The sequence below is a fragment of the Choloepus didactylus genome, chromosome X (genome assembly GCF_015220235.1).
Source record: "Choloepus didactylus isolate mChoDid1 chromosome X, mChoDid1.pri, whole genome shotgun sequence".
NCBI classification, from domain to species: Eukaryota; Metazoa; Chordata; class Mammalia; order Pilosa; family Megalonychidae; genus Choloepus; species Choloepus didactylus.
This window is the reverse complement of record NC_051334.1, coordinates 20199797-20223672: the sequence shown is the minus strand read 5'-3', so window position 1 is coordinate 20223672 and position 23876 is coordinate 20199797. Positions and strand designations below refer to the sequence as shown.

General features: G+C 40.9%; 1 protein-coding gene across 6 annotated transcripts in view; it reads right to left on the bottom strand.

Annotated features, from left to right (window-relative positions):
• Positions 1 to 23876, bottom strand: part of PHEX (phosphate regulating endopeptidase homolog X-linked) — a 259988-nt gene that overhangs the window by 146650 nt on the left and 89462 nt on the right. For all 6 annotated transcript variants that reach the window (XM_037821360.1, XM_037821359.1, XM_037821363.1 and 3 more), the window contains 5 exons: positions 21527 to 21643; positions 15839 to 15922; positions 14353 to 14498; positions 6231 to 6324; positions 3988 to 4116 (listed from right to left, as the gene is read on the bottom strand). In XM_037821360.1, coding sequence (XP_037677288.1) covers positions 3988 to 4116; positions 6231 to 6324; positions 14353 to 14498; positions 15839 to 15922; positions 21527 to 21643 — 570 coding nt within the window. The remainder of the gene's footprint in view (positions 1 to 3987; positions 4117 to 6230; positions 6325 to 14352; positions 14499 to 15838; positions 15923 to 21526; positions 21644 to 23876) is intronic.

Genomic DNA, 23876 nt, shown 5'->3' with positions numbered 1-23876 from the left:
TAACAAGATCCTCCTGGGATTTGTGTATGCATTAAAGTTTGAGAAGTGCCTGAAGTTTCACCTTCTGACTGTATTCATTTGCTTAACAAACTTTTTTGGTACTTGATAAAACAATGGCAGCCTTTCACATGAGTTAAGATTCTCTGGAATTTGTCCCATTGGGGATCTTTCTGTTTCTCTTTTTCTTTGGGCTGTAGCTAATAATACAGAACGTTTTTCAAGTAAATCAGTGATTCCAGATGGTTCTTGGATGGGAGCTCTGTAACAAGGCTATAAAAAGCCAGGATATTTCTCTCTTGTAAGTTTCCAACTTATATATTCCCTGAGGCAAATAGCTTTGGCATAACAGAGGCAAATAATTTTATGGAGGATAGATATGTATCTTTGTAACTATCACACTATCCTACCCCCAAGTACATCAGAATAAGGGGGAAAATTGCCAAAAAATCAACTTTATTTTAGAATGTCACACCCTGACATGAAAAAGGGACTTCCACACTAAAACTGAGAAAAACACATTTAATCCACATACCTTACAAATTACTTAAAATTCTTCTACTGCCAAAAAAACCCACCTCCTGCTATATATAAAAACAAAACTTCATTATCCCTTAATTGTTTTTATATCCCTCCCAGAGCTTATGTTACCAGTGTGATTATTTGATAAGTTCTCTGTCCATTTACTATGACCAAGGAGCAAAAGAAAACACAATGAGGATATTGAATATTTTGAAATAAGATGCAATTCCCCAGTGGAATTATTTGCAAGAAGCGAACTTTCATGTTCAAATATAAAGTCTCAGACTTTGCATACAATTCTCCAAAGTATCAAAAGACAATAAAAAGTTGTTTTAACAGAGGTAAATGCACTTAGATGTATGGTATTCCAAAGCAAACTTCAGCAAATAATACATACTTATGCATTATGCATCAGTACATAATACCAACCCCATTTGGTATTATTATGTGTCAGTGCATAATACCAACCATTTGAATTATTATGACCTAACAGATTTGTTATGTTTTTGCCTTAAAAATCAGCATTTAATTACTACCTGCATCCAAGCTGATCATATATTTGTAATTGATTGACCACATGGATTGTTATTAGTTAACCATACTTGGATATTTTGCTTCATGCCACCTATGAAATATAATTAATCACAAAGAAGACACACACCAAAGAAAAACTTGGCTAAATCCAAATTTGTAATTAAAAATATACCACCTCCTCCAATGTTGCTAAAACAGATGGAGGAGAATACACTGCCACAGACAGGTGTCTCTAAAATTCATGACCTCGGACTTCATCTAGGCATTACTGCCTGTAGGCAGCCAGACTATATTTCCTCCATTGATTCAGTCTCCCACCCTGCTGCACAACTATTTCACACCTTCTCCTCTCGCCTCCAACCTTCAACAGCTCTCGCATGCCCACGCTCATGTGATGACCTTTCTTGCTGTTCATTGAGAACCCTGGAAGAATCAGAAGAGAACACCTACAGACTTCTACTGCTGCTGCTACCTACCCACCGTGGACCAGCATCCTCACGCACAAACTCCACCTTCCCCCTGTTGCCATCAAAGAACCATTCATGTTTCTACCTGAAGCTAGTTCCTCTACCTGTACACTAGATCCACTCCTTTTGCCAACCCAAGGACATCATTCCAGCAAGCCTCCCCTTTCTCTCCTGTATCATCAGCTTTTCCTGCTCCCCATTAACATACAAACGTGATTTCTCCCATCTTAAAGCAAACCTTCTCTTGACTCCAGCTACCATCCCACGCCCCTGCTCCCCATTATAACAAAACTTATCAAAAAAGAAATGTCTTTGCTGACTGCACTCACTTTCCATTCTCTCTCAAACCCCTTCCAATCAAGCTTTTGCTCCCTCAACACTTCACCAAAACAGTTCTCATAAACTTCACTGATGAATGCCATGTTGCAAAATCCAAAGATCAATCCTCAGTTATCTTACTCAACCCCTCAGCAGCATTTGGCACAGGTGATCATGCCCTCCTCTTGATATACTTTTTTCACTTGGCTTCTAGAACACCACACTCTTGGTTTTCCTCCTACCTAACTGCTCACTCCTTCTCAGTCTCCTTAGCTGGTTCCTCCTCATCTCCCCAAGTTAGTATCTTTGTTCTCGGTCCCTGGCCCACCTCTCTTTCCTACACTCATGCCCTTAAAGATCTTACCCTGTCTTATATACACTGATGACTCCCACATTTCTATCTCCAGCCCCGACCTCTCTTCTGAATTCCAGACTCATATATCCAACTGCCTCCTTGACATCTCCACTTGGAAGTCCAATAACATCTTAACTCCACATGTCCAAAACTAAACTCCTGTTCTTCTCTGCCAAACTTGGTCCTCTCACAGTATTCCCAGTTAACAGCAGCTCTATACTTCGTATTTCCATTTACTCAAAAGCTCTCTTATTTTCAGATCTCTCATCCTAGATGTCAGCAAATTGTCAGCTCTACCCTTGAGGATGTATTCAGAATCCAACCACATCTGATGACTTCCACTGCTACCACCTGGTCCAAGTCACCATCATCTCCGACCTGATCCCTCCAATAATCTCCTAGTTAGTCCCCCTGATTTTACCCTTGACCCCTACAGACTCTTCTCAACATAGCAGCCAGGGTGATACTTTCAAAATAAGTCATATCACATCAGGTCTTTGCTCAAAACTCTGCATTGCTCAGGGTAAAAGCCAACATTCTCATAACGGCCTACAAGGCCTTAGAAAACCTCACCGCTCCTCTGTTATTACTGCCCTCATGCTTACTTCTCTCAACCCTCGCTCACTCTGCTCCAGCCACATGGACCTCCCTGTGTTCTCTGAGCCCTCCAGGCACATCCATGTCTTAGGGTCTTTGCATTAGCTGTTCCTTCTGCCTGAAACACTCTTTCCTGTAAATATCTTGCCATATCTGATTCTCTCATCTCCTTCAAATCTCTGCCAAATGTCATCTTCACAGTGAGGCTTTCCCTGACCGTCTTATTTAACCCTACAACCCACCTACACATATATAACCTCCAGCACTCCCAATTCCTCCTTACCCTGGTCTCCTTTTTATTTTGTCCAGAGTCCTTATCATCTTTGAACACACTTGTTGATATATTGTACAGACTTTTTATTGTCTGCCCCCATATTAGAAAGTAAACTCAATGAGGGCAGGGATCTTTATCTGTTTAGTTCCCTGCTATTTCCCAAGTGCCTAGAACAGTGCCTGACATATTATAGGTATTCAATAAATATTTGTTGAATAAATGAATGAAACTAAAGATCAATTTTTATTAGTAGATGTATCTGGCTGGGCCATTAATACAATTACAGCAATTAAAAATAGCCACAGCTAATAGGTATGTGGAGGTTCATTACACTACTCTTTCTACTTTAGTATATATTTAGAAATTTCCAAAATAAAAGTTTTTTTTTTAATTTATGAAAACAGAACAGTCACAGAGTGTTTTCTGTATGGATAAATGTCACATCTCTGAAGTTTTTAGGAAACAGCATAAGAAAAGGAGAGGAAAACTGCATTTATTTCTATTTTTTAAGCCACTTAATACTTAAATATAATACAAGTCACATTGTCTCTGGGTCTCCGACTTCCTCATCTCTAAAACAAAGGAGAGTGACTAGAAAATCTCTACCTTTTGTAATTATAAAAGTTAAATATTCAATCATAAAATTGCCTAGGCCCTCTCTTTTCCTAAGCATTGACTAATCCAGGAGAAATTCTGACTTTATGCATCACGATTTCATGTTTATTTTCTCACATCTAAATTTCCTTAATTTTCATGACTATGCTCTACATTCAAGTATGTTTAGGTTTGAGCTTTTAGTTAATATTGTACTGAAGGAATTCCTCTTCCAAGCAAAACTGTTATCTAGATTTATCCCTTGAAGAGCTGAAAGACTTGATACTGGCCTGTTGACTTAGACCTCAACCACTGGGAACAACACTTACCATCTCCTTCTTATCTTCCTGGAAGTGCACATTCACAAACATTCTTCCAATAACATAAGGGAGGGCACTTTCGATAAAGTTTACACATTTGTCCCACTGAGGCAGCAAAGTCATGGTTCCCTGGATTACCTGTGGGAGATAATCGGTCCAGGTTGAGCTTCACTTGGAAAAACTTATGGCTGAAAAAAGTCAAACAACTTGAAGAAAACACAGTCTACAAAACTTTGCACACCTCAACCCATTTGATCTGTGTCAGATATTAGAGCCAAAGGTGAAATCAGACAAAGAAATTTCTGCCAGCCTCAGTTATATTTTGAATTGAATAAAAATGTTCTGACAGTGGAAAATAATGTATTAATTTTTTCTTCCAATTTTTCCCATTAAACAAAGGATTTTTATGTCATAGCTTTTTTGCAGTTAGCAGGGAATGCCCTGTTGTCCAAGAGTCCAGATAGTATTTAATATATATATTGAGAACTAAAATACCATGAGAAAAGGTCTAGAATCAATGGGAATGATGAACGTTCCCGTCCAAAGGGGATTTCCTTGCTCTGGGTAGTACACTCAGGCAGACCAGGAGAACATGGCCCACCAGGAACAACCCAGGGAACATATTTACATTGTGTTATAGCAAAGGCACACTGTAACCAAGTAAAATACAGAAGTAAACACTTTTCCCATCTGTCCCAATTGTATGATTCAAAGAAAATATTTGCAAACAAGTAAAGAGGCTCCAAAGCAGGATACAGAAGGCTATATCAAAATTGTGGGAATGAAAACAGAAAAATAAATATAGTTTAAGTTGCCCTTGGAGGTTGGGTGGGGGGACAGACTTAAAATGCAAAGGGAAGGCAGGCAGTGAGAGAGAGATGCATTTGAATGGTGGTTGGAGGGGTCCCTTGCACAATTTTAGGCACATGTTATTTGTACAGGGAAAATGGTATTAACACATTCATCTATTCTTCCTCTGCCTTCTGGGAACAAAACCCCTTGCAGAGCTAAGGAATAAATCTATTTTTAAAACCTCCAGAGAAAGAGCTCCTACTACCTTCTTTGCCAATTCGATATTATACTTAGCACTTCATGCCCAAGAAACATCCCCTCATACCTAAACTCAAATTTTCACACACTACTTCTTGCACCTCTCTTATTCGCTTCACAGTCAGGGGGAAAAACAGCTGGGTACCATCTTTTATGTGATCCACTGGAGTTAAAAATACACGTACACAAAAAAGATCTACTTTCTTCCTCACTTAACCCTTTGATATGACCTAATTAAATATAGCTGTTTTATGCTGTTCTCTATAAAGCTCAATATTCTAGGTGACTTTAAAGAGCCAAAATGACTGAGTTTACTCCTCAAGAGTAATGATCCACTAAGAATGACTCTACTTACCAGTTTCTCTAATACCTAAAATGTCTATTAGATGAAAGCATAGCTAATAAGATTCACCATTCACTTAATCTTAAATTTAAGAAAAGCTAAATAAACAAAAACTAAAAAAAAAAATTAAAAAGTCAAAAAATCCTTAAGTCCTCTAGTGGTGGACATCAGAGAATTATTCAGACAAAAGCCTCAGACTACAAAGGGGAAGAGACTAACATGTATGTAAATTAGGAGGCGAGTAAGAGTGGGAGAGAAGCACAGATCAAAGAGCCAGGTAAGAGGGGAGAAGATGTGAGGGGAGAAGAAAAGCCTTTCAGGCAGTTGAGCAAGATCTCAGAAAAAACTAAGTTTAGGCTTATTTGGCCTAGCAGAATTAGGATACACTCAAAGATTAAAAAATCTAGTCAAAGTTAAAGACAAACTCTACTCCCAAATTAAAGATGATTACATATATCGTGCACATTTTGAATATTCAGAATACTGAAAATAAAAGGTAGTTACAAGTATACCACCAAGAAATATAACTATAATTACAATGACCCAGTTAAAAACACTGGAGAGTAATGGGAATTAGGTGATTAGAAGCAGAGAGTTTGAAAGCAATTTGATGGACCCAACACCCTAAATGCCTTTATGATACCCTATCAAAGCAGAGCTTTAGTGTGCCTTATTGTATATAAATTATACCTCAATAAAAAGTAAAGCAAAAAAAAAAAAAAAAAAACGGAGGGCTTGGGCCACAAAACTCCCTCTGTCCAATCCCAGAAGATGATTTTTATTGGAACAGTTAACATATGGCTTGTTCCAGCATATAAAGTTATTCAGTGATGTAACATTGCAACCTTCTTAAACTTACCCGTGAGAATTCCAGCCACCGATACTGAAAGCGCCTGCTAAGATTTGGAATTCTGGAATAAACCATCCTCCACCCCAAATAGTTGGCAATGGTCCTGTTTAACAGAGAGAGATGTGCATTTATTGTATTTTAGGTTGATTTTTGATGCTCTACAGAGCATCTTGGGAAAACCTGTTGGCAAAGCTCCACGGAAGAAGGTTTTGCTCATACAAAAATGCAAAACTATTGCTTGAGAAAATGACATAAAATGATACAGTGTCAATAAGCTCAACCCAAAGTGTCCAAAATTGACTTGCTTTCACCACCTAATACAGACAGATGAAATGAAGTTTCCAGGCCCGGGGCCTCTCTGTAAACATTTTGCTTTCTTTCTAAGGACAGTTTACTGTTGCCCAGCCTTCTGTGTCTAGAAGTTGTCAATACCTTCTAATCATTAGATGACTTGATAAAATGCAAATGTATGTTTTGCCTGTAGCAAAGGTAATATTTTGCTTTTAGCAATATATTGGCTAATACCAATTATTTAGATTTGCACCCTGGTTCTGTATTTATTAGGTATGTGACCTTGGGCAAGTCATCTAAGTTCTCTGATTTATCCTTCCTTGTCATACAGTGAGGATGAGTCCCTGCCTCATAGGGTTACTGAAGTTAAAGTAAATAACAAAATACTTGACAATGAGTAAGTTCTAGAATTTTTGTTGTTGCTATTCACTTCCAAACAGATGGAACAACCCCACCCATATGCTCATGTAATGTCCATAATGCACATTTTTTAAAAATCTGTTAATTTTGTTTGGTAACATTTTCAAAGTACATTCTGCCTTTTCTCCATGCCCTGACCTCAGAAGGATGTGTGACCTGAGTTAATTTCTCACTCAATAGTGATGATGGATTGTTAATGACCCATCCCTTCCCAGCTGCACCATTACCATGGTGACTGATAACAGATATTCCTGAGATGGCTCTTGCATCAGCCAGCTATGTGACAGTAGAGTGACACGGTGAAGCTAACTGGCCCACCAGGAACAACCCACACCCTCATTTACATGGTGCTCTAACCCAGTGGACATGCAGACCAATCGGTAAAATATTTTTCAGTGTATATATCCAATATGTGTATATTTCATTTATATAGAGATAAACAAATGGACTAATAATTAGGAATATTTTTAAACAAATACACAAATAGAAATTAGAAACATGAGATAAAATGAAACACAAATATTTCTAAAGTCCCTAGTTAATCCTTCAAATACTATTAATTCTTTAAGACACATTATCCACATGGGACTAGGTTTATACAATAATGACAGTGGTGGTAAATCCACATTTCAAGTAATCTTCTTGACTATTCAGAAGTTTTTGACCATATTCTTGTCAGATCTAGTTTGACACGCTCTCCTACTGTTTTTACCTTGTCATCTGGCTAACCAAGATGGCATACTAGAATAAGAGAAGGGTCACTTCTGCCATTTTCTTGCCATTCATTTGTATATACATTATTAGTAACAGCCTTGATTCCAGTTTCTCTGCAAGAATGACACTGGTCCATTATGTAAATTTAAACTGTATAATAAAATCCATAAATCTACATGTACATGTAAACTGCTCCACATTGTTTTCAATATACTGAATGTAAACAAAGGAAGGTGACACTGCCTCCCATCATGTGTGTCATATGGATCAAATGAGGGGTCCATGTCCATCTATATTTTAGAACCTGACAAAGCCTACTTATATTTAAATTAAAAAAATAAAGCTCTATGGAAGTTCTACCTCTTTCATTTGGGACACAATGCACACTCCCCTTAAGAGACCACGACTCTAACCAAAAAAGTCCAGTCCCCATCCATGCTCCATTGAGGCCACTATAATAAACGTGTGGTTTTAGGTCATTCCTTTGGAGCTTTTCAATTCACATCCCTACATTCCCGAGCAAGACAAGAAGTGTTGACTGAGCACTTATTGTTGACCAAGTATTATGCCAGATGCCATGAGGAATGTAAAACAATAGGAACCCAGTTCCCACACTCTGAGAACTTAGAGTCTAGTTGGGGACACATGTCCTCAGATTTGGTCTTGTTCATATAATCAGGTTTCTGAATTGAAGGAACACACTGTAAGTGCACAAGGGATCCTTCTGCCATTCACCCAACCAATACATTCTGAGCACCCAAGTATGTATTGCTGGTTCTAGGTGCTGGGGAATTGGAAAGGTGAGAAAGATATAGCCCCTGAGTTACTGAAACTTTTAGGAGAGATGAGGCAACAGCATAAACGGTAATTTGGCTGACTCTAGCATACAAAAGAAAGGACTCACAAAGTGCATGCCAGAGACTTCACCGGAAGGAGGGCACACCTCCAACTGAGGCATGAAGGCAGGCTTCATGAGAGGACTGTGCCTAAGAGTTGGAAGGCTTTGGTGTGTGGCACAGGAACATGAATTCTGGACAGGCTAATGTAGGAAAGGGCTTATGTGTTGGAGGGGATGGTGAGCAGGAAGGCCAGCTACATCGGGGAAACACAAGCAGCAATCAAGGTACATTGTCTAGAACATCACCAGATCTGACCCAGACCCTAACACAAGAACAGTATGTTCTTCAACCTTAAAACATTGCTTGCTGGGTGTGAGTGCTGTGCTAAACCCACAGGTATAGATTAGGAGGAAGCCAATGGCTGGCAGATGTCCCTAAATGAATTCAAAAGATATTCCCTCAAAAGAGGCAATGATGAGCCAGATTAGCTGGGAAAGTTGTTAGGACGGGCTCTGATGGCTGGGGTAGAAGAGGTAGTATGGAGGAAGTATGCTGGGGTTTTAGAAGAGTTGGCCTTTCCATAAAAACATACCAGGTAGGCATCTCACATTATCTGTCACCTCACAGCACCACTAGCCGAGCGATGCTGTTATACCAGTTTTATATAGAAGGAAACGTGAGGCTTAGAACCATTAAGTACCTCCTCACGATCACAAAGTCAGTGGGTTTCAACCTTAGTAGAATCACCTGGGGAGCTTTAGCAGTCCAGATGTCCAGACAACTCCAGACCAATTAAATCAGAATCTCTAGGGTGGGATCCAGCAGAAGCACTGTTTTTCAATTGCCCCAGCTAAGTCCAAAGGGCAGCCAAGTTACAATAAGCTTATTACATCGCTTACTGTAATAAGCGATGGATGCTAGACCAGGCCTTGGTGTATCTAACTCTAAAGTCTGCGTGCTTTTCACTCTGCTACCTGGGATAAATTAACACTTCTAGTTCAGCAAAGACTTCCTTGCCAGTCACAGAGACCCCAAAACACTCTGACAAAGGCGCTTTCATAGGTACGAAAGAAGAATAGGGTGTGAGGCCTTCACAGCTCAGGCATTACTAAGACGACAGCATAAAAACAAGACCTGTGAGAGCTGGAAGATGGAATGCGGAGAAGCTCACACAGCGAGACATTGGTGCTGATGAGTTTCTCCAGTGTGTTATAAATATACTGACAGGAAGCTGTAGAGCACAGCTTCGGAGTCCTAACATTATCACACTAGGAGCAGATATGACCGTAATGACTGAATCACTGCCACCTAATGCTCAGAGTACATCAAAACACAAAAATCAGACTCAGGGATAGTCCTTGAAAATAATATATAATATCTTTTTTCTTCAAAAAGCATTCTCAACAGTATGGTAATTTCCCCAAATGGCAATAAATAAAGTGAAGGAAAGCAAAGTACCCCCAGGAGAGAACGAGAGAACCCACCACTAAAATAGCAACATGAATTCATTTCCCAAAGCCTCTGGCTTGGAAGTTTTTGGTTTTTTATTTTGTTTTGTTTTTTAAGAAGTATTGGTTGCCCCATCTCAATTAATGACAGCTTACATTTGTATTGCATTTAAAAAATCATGAAGTATGTTCTTTGATCCTCATTACAATTCTATGGAGCAGTTACTATTAATACTATCTCCATTCTCAGATGAAAAAACAAAGGTCACAGACCAAGGGACTTGCAAGGAAATGTCAAATCCGGGATTAACATTTGGGTCTTCAAATTCCAGAGCTTGCATTTGCTCCTCTCTGTCATGCTACCTGAGGTGAGCCAAAGGGGTTCTTCTCAAAAGTTCTCAAAGTCAAAGAGGTCTTCCTAAATCCCAAAGATTGCCCAGAGGTATGTCTAAGTCAGTGGTTCTCAAAGTGTGGCCCTGAACCAGCAGCTTCAGGATCACCTGAGAACCTATTAGAAAATTCCTGAGCCTTACCCCAGACCTACTGAGTCAGAAACTGTGGGGATGAGGTCCAGCAATCTGAATCTGGGTTTTAACAAGCCCTCTATGTGATTCTGAGGCATGTCAGATTTGAGAACCACTGGTCGAGGAAAACTCCATCTCCTCATGTTTCTGCACATACAGCTAAACTTGGGACTTCCTAAATACTAGATCAGTGTTTCTTCAACTTTAATGTGTATATGAATCCCTTAGAGATCTTATTAAATTGCAGATTCTAATTCAGTAGGTTTAGGATGGGGCCTGACATTCTGCTTTTTTTTTTTTTTTTTTTTTTTTTTGCTGATTTTCATGGTTTAAATATGCGCCACCGTGGTCAATTTCAAACTATCAATGTGAGATCACTGACCACAGAGCTGGGAAAAGATGCACACAACTCGAGGGATCCAGGGCATCACTATGTCCTCACCCCCTTTCCACCTTGAACACCAACTCCTCCTGCCCCATAGGCAACCCCCAGCTGATGCCTCTGAGTGGCCCTGTCCTGGTTACCTACTCGCTGTACCTTAAGAGCCAATGTGGTCGTTAGACCACCATCTCTCATTGCTCCAGCTTTGTGCTATGCACCCCCCTACCAAAGAGTCAGTGTCATTGCCCCACAGACACTCAGCCAGAAGGAGAGGCCTAATCCCACCAGGCTGGCAATGGGTATGATATAAGGCGGGAGGCAGCAGTCAAGATTTCTAATTTGAGCAGCTGATACTAAACCAGGATAGATTTGGAACTCTGAAACCTGGCAGGAGAATTGCCTATCTCTTTAAAAAAAGAAAAGAAAAGCAGTGAAATGTCTAAAACAAATCTCTTTTCCATACACTTCACCGTATGGAAAAGAGACAGGCTATATAAATGAGAGTGACCCACTTTAGAGTTTCAGCTATGCTTCCTCTCAGAGGTGTGTCCTTGGGCAAGTTGCTCAACCTCAGCTTTCTCATCTGTGAAATGGGAACACCACCTAGAGTTGTTATAAGGATTAAAGATTACTGTTAACCATAATGGTGGTTAGTATCATCATGATCCATGTGTGATTTTCATAGATAGGTTCCCAGAACAGAGACACAACAGAAACAACCAACTTGAAAAGGGTTGGCTGGCTGTTTCTTCAATGGTGCCTCCAGGAAGGAGGTGGGCGGATGCTGGGGCCATTAAGTGGAAGCCTTTCCTCTAGACTTTCTGAGCCTAAACCAGCCCCTCAAAGCCTACCCAGCTCTCTCTACTCCAACCTTGAGGGTATCATCCACATTCATGCTGGACCCACCACCCGAGATGCTCAACAATCATTTTCCTTCCACTCTCTCCTACCTGGAAAACTCCTCCTTTATCCTTTTGGGTTCTGCTCATATGTCAGCTCCTGCCTGGTGGTGATGGGCCTCTGGTTAACATCTAGAAATTCTTAGGAAGGGTCTACTATGTGAGAAGCACTGTGCTAGGCCTGTTACACAAATGATGACAGGAGTGCCTCGCATCAGGCTGTTCACTGTGTCAAGGGGGGTAGGAGGGAAGAAATCAAGAAAAACGGTCATTTCAAGAAAATAAGCGAAGTTCTTTGATAGAGGTGTGCCTAGGGAAACTCCAACTCCTTTTCCCCCTGGGCACACAGCCAGACTGTTTCTCAACCTCCCTAGCAATTAGATTGGGTCATATGACTGCATTCTGGCCAAGAGAATATGGGTAGAAGTGATGTACACTACTTCTAGGCCTTCCCATAAAAACCTCATGCAATTCTGCACCCTCTCCACCTTCCCCATCCACCAGCTGAATGGAGAGGATTCTAAAAACCCAGAGGAGGGCAGAGCCACAAGATGGAAGGAGCCTGGATTCCCGAGTCATGGCTCAGACGAAAGCTGCCTCGCAGGGACACCCATGTTGGACTGTTCCATGAGCAGAGAGTACAATTTTTATTGTACAAGACAATGAGAGTTTAGAGGTACTTGTTACAGCAGTTGGCACACCCTGCTCAACATGATGACTCTGGAGACCCAGGAGGACATTCCCTTGACCACCCTTGCAGAGCCACACAAGTGAGGATGATCAAATGTAATCAACAATATAAAACACTTACTGTGCTATACAAATAAAGTATTATCTATCGCCTCATGATGCATACAGTGTCTTGAAATCTTACAAGAATACACAGAATATAAGTTGTTTCTGATGAACTGGTTGTTAGGTGGTAAACAATTGTGTGAAAGAGATTTGCTTTTGTCTTTATTTTTAAATGGAGTTTTCTATGTATACAATGCCAGCAGGTAATTTTTCTGTTTTCTCCTATTGTCATTTGCTATGTTTACATCTGTCCAATTACCATTTTGACAAGAAACAGATGAAAATTTCCCTCTAATTACAGTCTTTCCTTGTTCCATTTGTTATAAAAGGTCCTGCAATTCTAAAGTACAATCATCATCATATACATGAGTTTTCTAATAACAGTGAACCTAGTTCCACTCTATCCTCTGGTTGTAAATTAGGCTTCTTTCCAAAAGTACCTGCTAATTTACAACTGAAATTGACTCACCAGACACTAAAAAATGAATACATAGCATAACAAACTCTACCTTCCAACTAATTACCACCAACATTAAAAAGGTGCTGAGTAACTCAAGCCACTGAGTAGAAAATCATTTGGGTCAGATTTTATAGTACTACGGAGTGAGAAACTACTTACAAACAAGTCTTCTAATGCAGGGATCCTCCCCCACAAAAAATCCTAATCATAAGAATCTCCTGTCATACTTGTTAAAAATAGATTCCTGGGCCTCACCTCAGATCTACTGTATGATAATCTATGAAGGGTCCTTGAACTCAGTATTTTTAACACAGACCCAAAGTGATACGTCTAGTATTATGTCCACGAAGCACGCTTTGTATAGCTCTACCCGACACATACACATACCTACCTCTAGATTCTTCATTTAGAAAAATCTTCAAAGAATCACTGTTTATCTCTAAATGGTAGAACTTCAAGTGAATTTAATGTTTCTTCCCTTCCCTTCCTGCTTTCCTCAAAGAACACATATTGCTTTTATCATCAGAAGATATCAAATTTAAAAGAACAGCAGCTCTTCAAAGGTGTCTAAGTATTTCCATGAGTGGGGAAGGATGCTAAATTTTATTCCTAGGACTCTGTAGATGACTTTTCTTTTTAAATAACTCCTGGCAACACAGATAGCCTTGTTTGAGTCCAAACAAGAAAGTATGATTTTTAATCATGACCTAGCAATTAGCTTAGCAAATTGTCTTTGTAAACTACTTGACCTTTCTATGCTTCATTTTCTGGAGTCAAATATGAATGACTTTACAAACACGTAAAATTCTCATTCTGGGCACTTTAAGGAGTCCTTTCTTTGCAGTGTTACAGTAGCAAAGCAACAAATTCTAAAACATTCTTTCAAATAAGAAAAAATTGACAGTTCTTGAAGTTGTGCAATTTTCTATAGCCCTCACAGTGGCCTTATGTCTCTTCAATACAGGTACTTTGGCTTATTGCCACAAAGTGACTTACTGGCTAAAAAGAAAGCAGCAAAAGACCAAGAATGAACAAGAAAAAAAGGTGTTCATACAGAGATCTCAGAAAAATAACATCATTATATAACTACTCCCCAAAAGTGATAAACAATTTAGGCCTTTGGAGAGAAGAGTATGGAGAAGACCAGAAATAAGGGGCATAAACATTGCATATTTATTGTATTGCAGCAAGTAAATGACACCAGGCAATGGTTCTGGCCAATTTGCTGCAAAGGGCACCACGATTTTCCCTAAGAGTCTTTCTTCTTTCCCTAAGAGTCAGGAATGATGTATCATTCCTGAAAAACATTTTTCAAAGGAAAACCAAAAGTCTCAGTAAAAGTCACATGAAAGGTCTTACTTCTTCCTCTCAGAGCCCAAAATCTTAAACAGATCCTTAAAGTACTGCGGGACGCGGACCACCAAGCTCTCTGAGGGGCCAATGTCCTTCAGGTGGGGGTACAGTTTAGTGTCGATGACTTTCTTGATGTAGCCCAGCCAGTCAAACTGAGGTGAGAGAGAGAGAAACAAAGAGGAGAGAACCTCTGTTAAGCAGCAAGTAAGAAGAAAGGCAAATCAAGCAGGTTGAAGATTAACCCATGGCTTGTGATTTCAGACCAAACAATTAAAGATGCAACTGCTCAAATCTAGAAAATAAACCCCTGCTCACTGCCACCCAGACCTACTGTCTTAATCATAAATGGAACCTGTGTTCTGGTACTATCTACTTATGGATAACACACCCACACTCACATAGTAATATGCTCATTTGCACCCTTGGCCCCTCCTGCACTCTCCCCTCCATCCTGAACTCCTCCCTCTTTCATTCTCTCCCCACCCTGCTCTCTCCCCACCCTGAACACTCCCTCTAGCCTATGTTCTGCCTCCCTCCCTCCTCCTTTCCCTCCTGTACTCTCCCTCCCTCCCTCCTCTACTATCCCCTCCTTCTCTCCCGTACTCTCCCTCTCTCTTTCCTATATTCTCTCTCTATCCTGCACTCTCCCTTGCTCCCTCATTCATTTACTTGTATATACACACAGATGCAGATGCCCCCGTAAATTACTGGTCTTCTCTCTGGCATAGCCTTTCTAAACATAGAAGAAAACAAGCAACAGCAAAAGGTAACATGCCACCATTCTTCAGAGCATCTTGATCTTACCTAAAACACCATTTGGTGTTTCAGATTGGTTACCCCAAAAGTCATTTCCAAACTTTTGTCCCTTTCCTTTCCTGCCTCCATTACTGAAATGGAAAACCAGTTACTCAATTGCCTAGACTCCTGTGTAGGTAGGGGTAGCCACATGACCCAATCCTAATGGGTAAGAAATAAGGGGAAAACATCTGGATGTATTCTGGAAAGCTTTTGTTCCTTCTAATAAAAGAGCCAGCTGTGGTCATCACTGGCTCATCCCCCTTTTTCCTGTCCTGATGGCAGATGTGATATATGGAGATGGAGTAGCCATCTTGCAACCATGAGTCATCAAATAGGAAGTTAAAAACCCAACATACTATGAAGAGTGGAGTGGAAAGATAGAAAGAACTTGGGTCTTTCATGAAATTGTTAAACAGGTGAACCAACACCAACAATCACCTATGTGTACACTTTCGTCATGTGAGAAAACAGACTTGAAGTTTTTAAGCTTCTGTTGGAAAGATTTTCTGTTCCCTGCAGCAGAAAGCATTCCTTTTTGGTGCACAAACAAGGGACACTTTATGTGATGCTTGACAAAGACAGTACCCAAAAACTAATAGTTGGTTTTACAAAGCAAAAATTTACACACATATGAAATACAATCACTTGTAAAATGATCACTTCAGGTAAAATTTCCTGGATAGTTTTCACTAACCTCAGGTATCAGAGCACCCAGTTCAGAAATGTTCATTTTGTTGTACATGGCCTCACTGGTTCGGTTTTCTTGTGGAATCATTATCTGTTGGAAAGAGATTTTGGTTATTTTTTTCAAATGAACTGTTTCTTACTGCATGACTACTTTCTACATGTGCCAAAACATCTGCACAGTATTATAATAAAAGTTTTTCAAGACTTTGGTGTGGTGCCCAATTTGGGGAGAGAAAAAAAAGACATCAATTCAGGCAGGATTAAGCTTAAGAAAAAATAGAGGAAACGTTCACATCCTGTTCATTGTGAAATATTCTCCCCAATACAAAAGGGACTATCTGGAATTCCTTCCTCATTTATAATGTGAATGGGCAAAATGTACTGAAGGTGAGGTTTTGACAGCCAAACTGAAGTTGGATAATTGAGGAAAACATCCCACTTTCACCTGTGATATCCAGATAATGACCTCCATATTTCATGACCCATAACACCATCTCTTCATTCCTCGGAGCAAATTTTCACTGAAGAACAGTAAACTCTCTGGATACCACTGCTACCCATGATAATTTTCTCAACAGCTCATGCTCTTATGTCCCCGCTTTCCTTGCTGTTTCTTTAGACTTGAGTTTCCTCTACCCCCACTGCTGGATATATGCATTCAATTATCACCTAGACACCCATTTCAAAATCCACATCTCCAGCTGTACTGGTTTGTATACATTATGTCCCCCAGAAAAAGCCATGTTCTTTGATGCAATCTTGTGGGGGCAGACTTATTAGTGTTGATTATGTTGGAACCTTTGGATTAGGTTGTTTCCACAGAGATGCGACCCACCCAACTGTAGGTGATAACTCTGATTAGATAATTCCCATGGAGGTGTGGCCCCACCCATTCAGCATGGGCCTTGATTAGTTTATTAGAGCCCTAGATAAGAGCTCAGACAGAAGGAGCTCGCTGCTGCAGCTGAGACAGACATTTTCAAGACGACCGTTGGAGAATGCCATTTTGAAACACAACCTTGGAGCAAAGGAAGAAGACGCCAGCCACGTACCTTCCAGCTAACATTGGTTTTCCAGATGCCATCGGCCATCCTTCAGTGAAGGTATCCTATTGTTGATTCCTTACCTTGGACACTTTATGGACTTAAGACTGAAACTTTGTAAACCCCTTTATAAAAGCCAATCCATTGCTGGTATTTTGCATTCCGGCAGCATTAGCAAACCAGAACACCAGCCCTGACACTTCACACTCTTTCTGTCCCCAATATTCATGTTCTTGGCCATTTTGCCAACACCAAATCTAAGCTTCTAGCTGCTGCCATGTTTAATCTAATCGAAGAACAGCAGCAATTGATCACCCTCCTCGAGAGCCATCTTAATCAGTTCCATTCATAGGCAGTAGCTCCCAACACCCACCCCTGAATGGCATCATGATTTTGCCTTGAGGTCTTCCATCATCTGGCTCCCTTGCATTAAACTTGCTACCTTCCACCTTTCCCCTCACACATGACTCTCCAACCCTTGCAGCCCCATCCCTTCATCCCCATCCCCATTGTTTGAACTATGACTCAACACACTTTGCCTGAGATTCATTTTTCTACTAAGCCTTTCCAGTTAAATTCTACTTGGCTCCAATTACAAGAGCCACTTCATTAACAAGACCTAGTCCTTGTGCACACATCTTTCCAGCTTGGCATGGTTAAACTCACACTTCCACGGCATTTACAAGAACTTATTTGAGCTCATCCCTCCTGTCCTGTCTCCCCAGCCTCAAAAGTTTCTCTAGAACTATGTGTCTCACTTACTCTGAATGTCACCAGTGAACTGGAGTGCAACAGATCAAGGTGAGTATTTCTAGGAGGCCAAAAATCCACACACCATGGATTTTTCAAGGCAAAATCAGAGGGCTGAGTGGCAGGTATTTGCCCCCCTTTTTCTAAACTCTTCAGTGACCTTAACTTTTTCCTGTGCTCCCTACAAACAGCTTCCTGGCTCTCTGTGAATCACTGCCTCGGAGAATGTCCACACACACCCACTCCCTCCCACCCCTCTCGTCCCTCTACTAAGGTTGGCAGCCCCACGTTGGAGCCCTTTGGCCTTCCAGCTGCTTTCACCTCTCTGCCAGCCGCCCCTGCCCCATCCCACCATGGATTTAGCCTCTTGACAATTCCCAGTCTTGCCTCAGCCCAGCTGTTTTGAGTTCCCTTTTGGTCCAAATCCCAGGCTCAGGGCAAGGCCTTCCCCACTCTATCCAAGTTTCAGTCCAAATTAGAGCTCTCGGCCCCCTATTTGCTTGGAAGGGGAATCTATACAGTCTCTGCACATGGCTTACAGATGTAGTATTGACTCCATAATATCTGCAGCAGTAATAATAGGAGACCCTTAGAGCCATCAATTCTCACACAGTCTTCAGAGGTGATGTACAGAAATAAACTTGTTGTACTGCAAGTAGGAATTTGAAGAGAAATAAGCATGTACATCATAGCAGGGGAGGAGCAGCAGCAGAGAGAAACAGAGAGAAAAACAGAGAGTGAGACAGACCAATTCCTCCTGACCCTTATCCTTCACGCCTACCCCATACCTCAACACCCCAACACCACCTTGCCAAACACAAAAGCAATAAAAACCTGGACTCTTTACTCACTTCAGAATTCTTACCAACTTCCATTATAAAAGACTACTGTTTTAGTTTCCTAGGCTGCTCAAAGCAGATACCATGAGCTGCCTTGGCTTTAACAATGGGAATTTATTTGCTTACAAGCTTCCAGTTTTGAGGCTGAGAAAAATGTCCAAATCAAGGTGATGCTTTCTTCCCAAAGACCAGCTGCCATCGATCCTGGCCTCCTCTGCCATAAGGAGGGCCACACCTTAACTGAAGTAGCTCCTCAAAAGGTCCTACTTACAATAGATCCACACCCACAGGAATGGAGTAAGTTTTAGAACATGTTTTTCTGGGGTACATACAGCTTCAAACCACCAAACTTCACCCTCTGGACCCTAAAAAAAACATGTTCTTTCTAGATGCAAAACACATTCATTCCATCACAATATCCCAAAAGCCTTAAGTCATTTCAGTAACAATACTAAGTACAAAGTCTCATCGAAATCCGTTATAGGTGTGGTCTGTCCTGGGGCATAATTCCCCTCTGTCTGTAGACCTGTGAAACCTAGAGAACAAGCTATCTGCTTCCAATGTACAATGGAGGGATAGTCATAAGGATAAACATTCCCACTCCCACAGGAAGAAACTGGAAGGAAAACAGGGGTCACAGTTCCCCAACAATTCTGAAATCCTGCAGAGCATAGTCCATTAGATTTCAAGGTCTGAGAGTCATCTATGGAACAATGTTTTGTCCTCCAGGCCTGATGGAGCAGCAGCCCCACCCTTTCCAAGGGCTTGTGCAAGGGTCATGATCTCCCCGACTACTGGGGTGAAGGTTCCACTCTCATCAAGCATCAGGGTGGCAGCCAGACTCTCCACAACCCCTTACACATCTGAGAAAACCAGGGTGGTAACATTCTTCCTGAGCAACAGGGCAGAAGGCCTGCCCTCTCCAAGTGTCAGGGTATACTCACCTTTTCCACATACATGGGTGGGCTTGCTCTCTTAGCCCAAGAAAACATCTTTGGTCCAGACCTCAGATTCTATGGTTTTGCCTTCGAAGTCATTTCTTCCTTCCATCTGTCTCTTTCTGACCCTTTTATTCCAGGCTGGCAGTGGTTCCGTTCATACAGATCTCGCAAAAAAACTTGTTGGTTTCACATGTAGTACACAGGGGTCCGAGCCATCAGACAAGAGAACTTTCCACAAATGCTTTCTGGATAACTGCATTTGAAATCCTGACTTGCACTTCCATGTTCAGTTAAATTCTCACATGGAGCACTATTCTCTGGGGACTCATTTCCAGGAGCTCAGAATTCTCCAAACCATCAATTTCTGTTTTTTTTGTGCCCAGGATTTCAGTACTCAGCTTATACCTTTCCTCTCACGTTTTACTATAAGCTTCAAGGAGAAACCAGGATGCACTTTCCACATTTAGTTTGGAAATCTTCTCAGCTAAATACTCAGCTCATTGCTTTCAAATTCTGCCTTCCATCCGACATCAGAACTCAATTTTACCAAGTTCTCTACTACTTTAAAACAAGGATCACCTTTCTTCCAGTTTGCAATGACACATTCATCATTTCCGTCTGAGGCCTCATCAGAAGTACCTTTAGCATCCGAATTTCTACCCACAGTCTCTTCAAAGCAATCTAGGCCTTTTCTATCAAGAATTTCACAATTCTTCCAGCCTCTACCCATTACCCAATTCCTAAGCCATTTCCACATTTTTGGCACTTGCAATAACAGCACCCCACTCTCCTGGGGTGCTAAAACTGTTTCAGTTTCCAAGGCTGCTCAGAGCAGATACCATAAAATGTGTTGGCTTTAACAATGGGAATTTATTAACTTATAGGCTTACGGTTTTGAGGCTGAGATAAATGTCCAAATTGAGGCGATGCTTTCTTCCCGAAGACCAGCTGCCAAAGATCTTGGGCTCCTCTGCCATACGCAAGGCATCTGGTGGCATCTGCTGGCCTCTCCCTTCTCTTCCAGGTTTTGTTGCTTTCAGCTTCTTGCTTCCCTGGCTTTCTCTCTTTCTTTCTCTCTCTCTCTTCATTCCCTTTATAAAGGACTCCAGTAAGAGGAATGAGGTGGGTCACACCTTAACTGAAGTAGCCTCATCAAAAGAACCTACTTAACAACAGGTTTACTCCCACAGGAATGGATTAGATTTAAGAACATGTTTTTCTGAGGTACATACAGCTTCAAACCACCACAACTACCAACCGACATGCAAAAGTTTCTTGATAAAAGCATCATTTTTTTTCACTACAGGTATCCCCACAAGCAGACTTCACTATATTTGTTACCTCTAGTCCTGGGAATGTATACAGATTTTATGTACTTTGGTTCTTCTAGAAAAAAACATTATTCTATGAACAAGCTAACCATTTATAATTTCCCATTATTCTCCCCCAGGTTTGTTTTTATATCCATGTTTTTATATACCATGAGCCTGAAAGAATTTAAGGTGTCTTACACAGAAGTGTGGAATATGACACAATGACATTCATTGAAAGTGGGGCAAGAGACAGATGATAAACAAGGGTAGGTACAAAGTAGCACCAGGAATGCAACTAAAATGTTTACCAGCATGCCCTATACACTTTCTACATTAACTGATGTATCTAGTATTTGTGGACAGACTTCCCTGAACCCAGATCTTAGGGGAGACTGACCCTGAGTGGCAATTGTGAAAAAGGTAGACTGGATTAAAAGTAAACTTCCATTCAAGTCAAATCAATAAAACTATATTAAACATCTCTTCTTCCAAGTGAGCCACATGGGAATTTCTCTGGGAGAACAGTCATAGGGTTTCCCTGCGGCCAATCTTTTGCCAGCCACAGCTGAGCAGGCTATGGGCACTGAATGGGCTTAAAGGGAAGCAGTCGGGAAAAAAGAGCTCTTCTTTCTGTCCTGGTTCTTCTTCTTACTTACGAAAGGGGATGTTACTAATTCTACCTTGGGCTAAAAGGGCAATGCCACCAAATGCTATTATTTTATTGCAATTATACTTTCATTCAGTATATTATACTGTCTTTAAAATAAAGAAAAGAGAAGATAGGAAAAATATTTTAGATTAAGACTTACCTCAGCTATCTTAATTTCAAATCTAAGCACAGACTTCATGTCATGCTCCGCTCGGGATCTGTTAGCTCCTAAAAGCACAGCAGCATCTACCATGAACTTGTAAAGGGCATCCCGATACTGTAAGACATAAAGAAGTGAGTGTCCATGATAACAGCCTAGTAGGAAGTAGGTTTCAGAGACCTGAAGAGTGGAAACAGCAGGTGTAAATAAATACCCTTCATTTTCCCTCTGTACTCAAAGTATGATATAGGCAATGCCAACCACCCACCTGCCAATTTGGGAGAAAGAAGAGTGATCACTACTTGGGTACTATTTTCATAAGAGACAAAGATCAAGAGAAGTAATTTTCTGGCAATTGTTGATATTATGGATACATGTAACCTCTCTAAATGAGCCTAGATTAGAAAGAAAATAGCAGAACTCCTCTTTTCAGGCAAGTGAGGCTTTAATATAATAATGAGGGAAGAACTGTGCTTTCTAAAAGCAGAAGACATGATCCGCGAAGATTTCCTCTCTTCCAGCTCAATTTACCTGCCTTCACACTAAGAATTAAAAGACCAGGGATTGCAGCCCTGTGTCTTTTCAGTTTTGTACAGTTTCCACGAAGTTCTCCTTAGCTCAGGGGGAAAAAAAAGAGATAGAAGAGAGGAATGATGAACAAAACCTACCAAATGGCAAATATCAAATTTCCTCCTTGCATACTCTTAAAACCCACTGTAGGGCTCTTCAATGTCATTCTGAGGGGAGTTTATGTTGTGGAAATTAAGGAATCTCATGGTGGGGGGGCACCTCTCATTTCAGATATATCTGTTGGAACTCAATACAGCAGGTATTAAATTGTTTCGTAATTATGCTATAGGAATAAGGTTTCCTAATGTACACCTTGACTCTGTAAGCTATTCTTACTATGTTTATGACTTCAGAACCTATACAGTGCTTGGCATATAGGAGGCCCTTAATAAATATTTCCTGCATCAGTAATCAAGTGTTGAAAACAGCCTTGGTTAGAAGTAATGTTTTGCCGTTCCCAGTTGTGCAATAAAGGTTTAACTCAGCAGGCCTGGGTTGTCCATACTCTGCACGTTCTAAGGAAAAGTTTGTTCCTTTACTGGTTCCTGGGAGATAATCTCTAAGCCCTTGGAATATCCTGATAAGATTGTTTTTGTTTACCTGTGGCTTTGGGCAAGCCAGACAGTTTATGCTAAGAATGTCATGTGTGGTGGGGTCCTTGGTCCACGAGGTATCAGCTTGGCTTCTAGAGCGACTGGAGACTGAGTAACTAAGGACAGCCATGTGGTTGACCTGCCATGCCTGCATAACTGGCCCCAATAAAACCCTGGACACCAAGGCTCAAATGAGCTTCCCTACTTGGCAATACTTCACACATATTGACACACATAATTGATGGGAAAATGGGGCACATCCCCATGCGACTCCATCGGGAGAACACAACTGGAAGCTCATGCTTGCTCTCTCCTGGACTCTGTGTTGTGAGCCTTTATCCCTTTGCTGATTTTAATCTGTATCCTTTCACTTTAATCAACTGTAACCATAAATATAAAAGGTTTCTGAGTTCTGTGAGTTTTTTCAGCAAATCACTGAATCCAGGGGTGGCTTGGGGGATCCCCGAACACACCAATTCAATTAAAAAAACACTTATTGAGTACTGACTCAAGACATGTGCAAGGGGTCATGCTAGGCACTCTGGGAATATGGTGGGGGGTGGTGGTTGCAGATTAAAATGTAAATAATTGAGTCTGGTTCTCAAACAGTATGTAAGGGAGATAAACATGTAATTACCAACCATGATATTAATGAGACCAAAATAAGTTCCTTCATAAAGCTGCTAAGTGCTTGGAAACTCCCAAGAGTTGGAGGAGGAGTTCCAGCCTAGCAAAACTGGGGACAGAGCATTTGAAGGAGATGGTTCAGGAGCAGTGCGGAGCGTGACTGTTAGCTGCTTTTCTTGGGGGAAAAGTAAAAGCAGATGAGACAGGCAAGGTGGTTTGGCATCAGGTCAAAAAGAGGCCTTGAACTTTCTCCAAGGAATGGAGATCCTATTTCATGAGAAAATGTAATATGGGACTGGCAGGCTGGGAGCTGTGCTTTAAGAAGAAAATTTGTCAAGAGGTGCTAAGGAGAAATGGAATGAAAGCGATGAGATAACATTTAAAAGTACACTTGCTGTACTCAAGTCAAGAATTAACAAGGATCTGAGCAAGGGCTGTAAGGATATAAATGAGAGAGCATGTGCAAGAGATATTTTGAAGATAGAATTAATAAGACTTGGCCAATTGGCTTTGAGGAGAGGAGATCTCAAGCCTGGTGGCTCAGAGGGTGGTGACTTCAG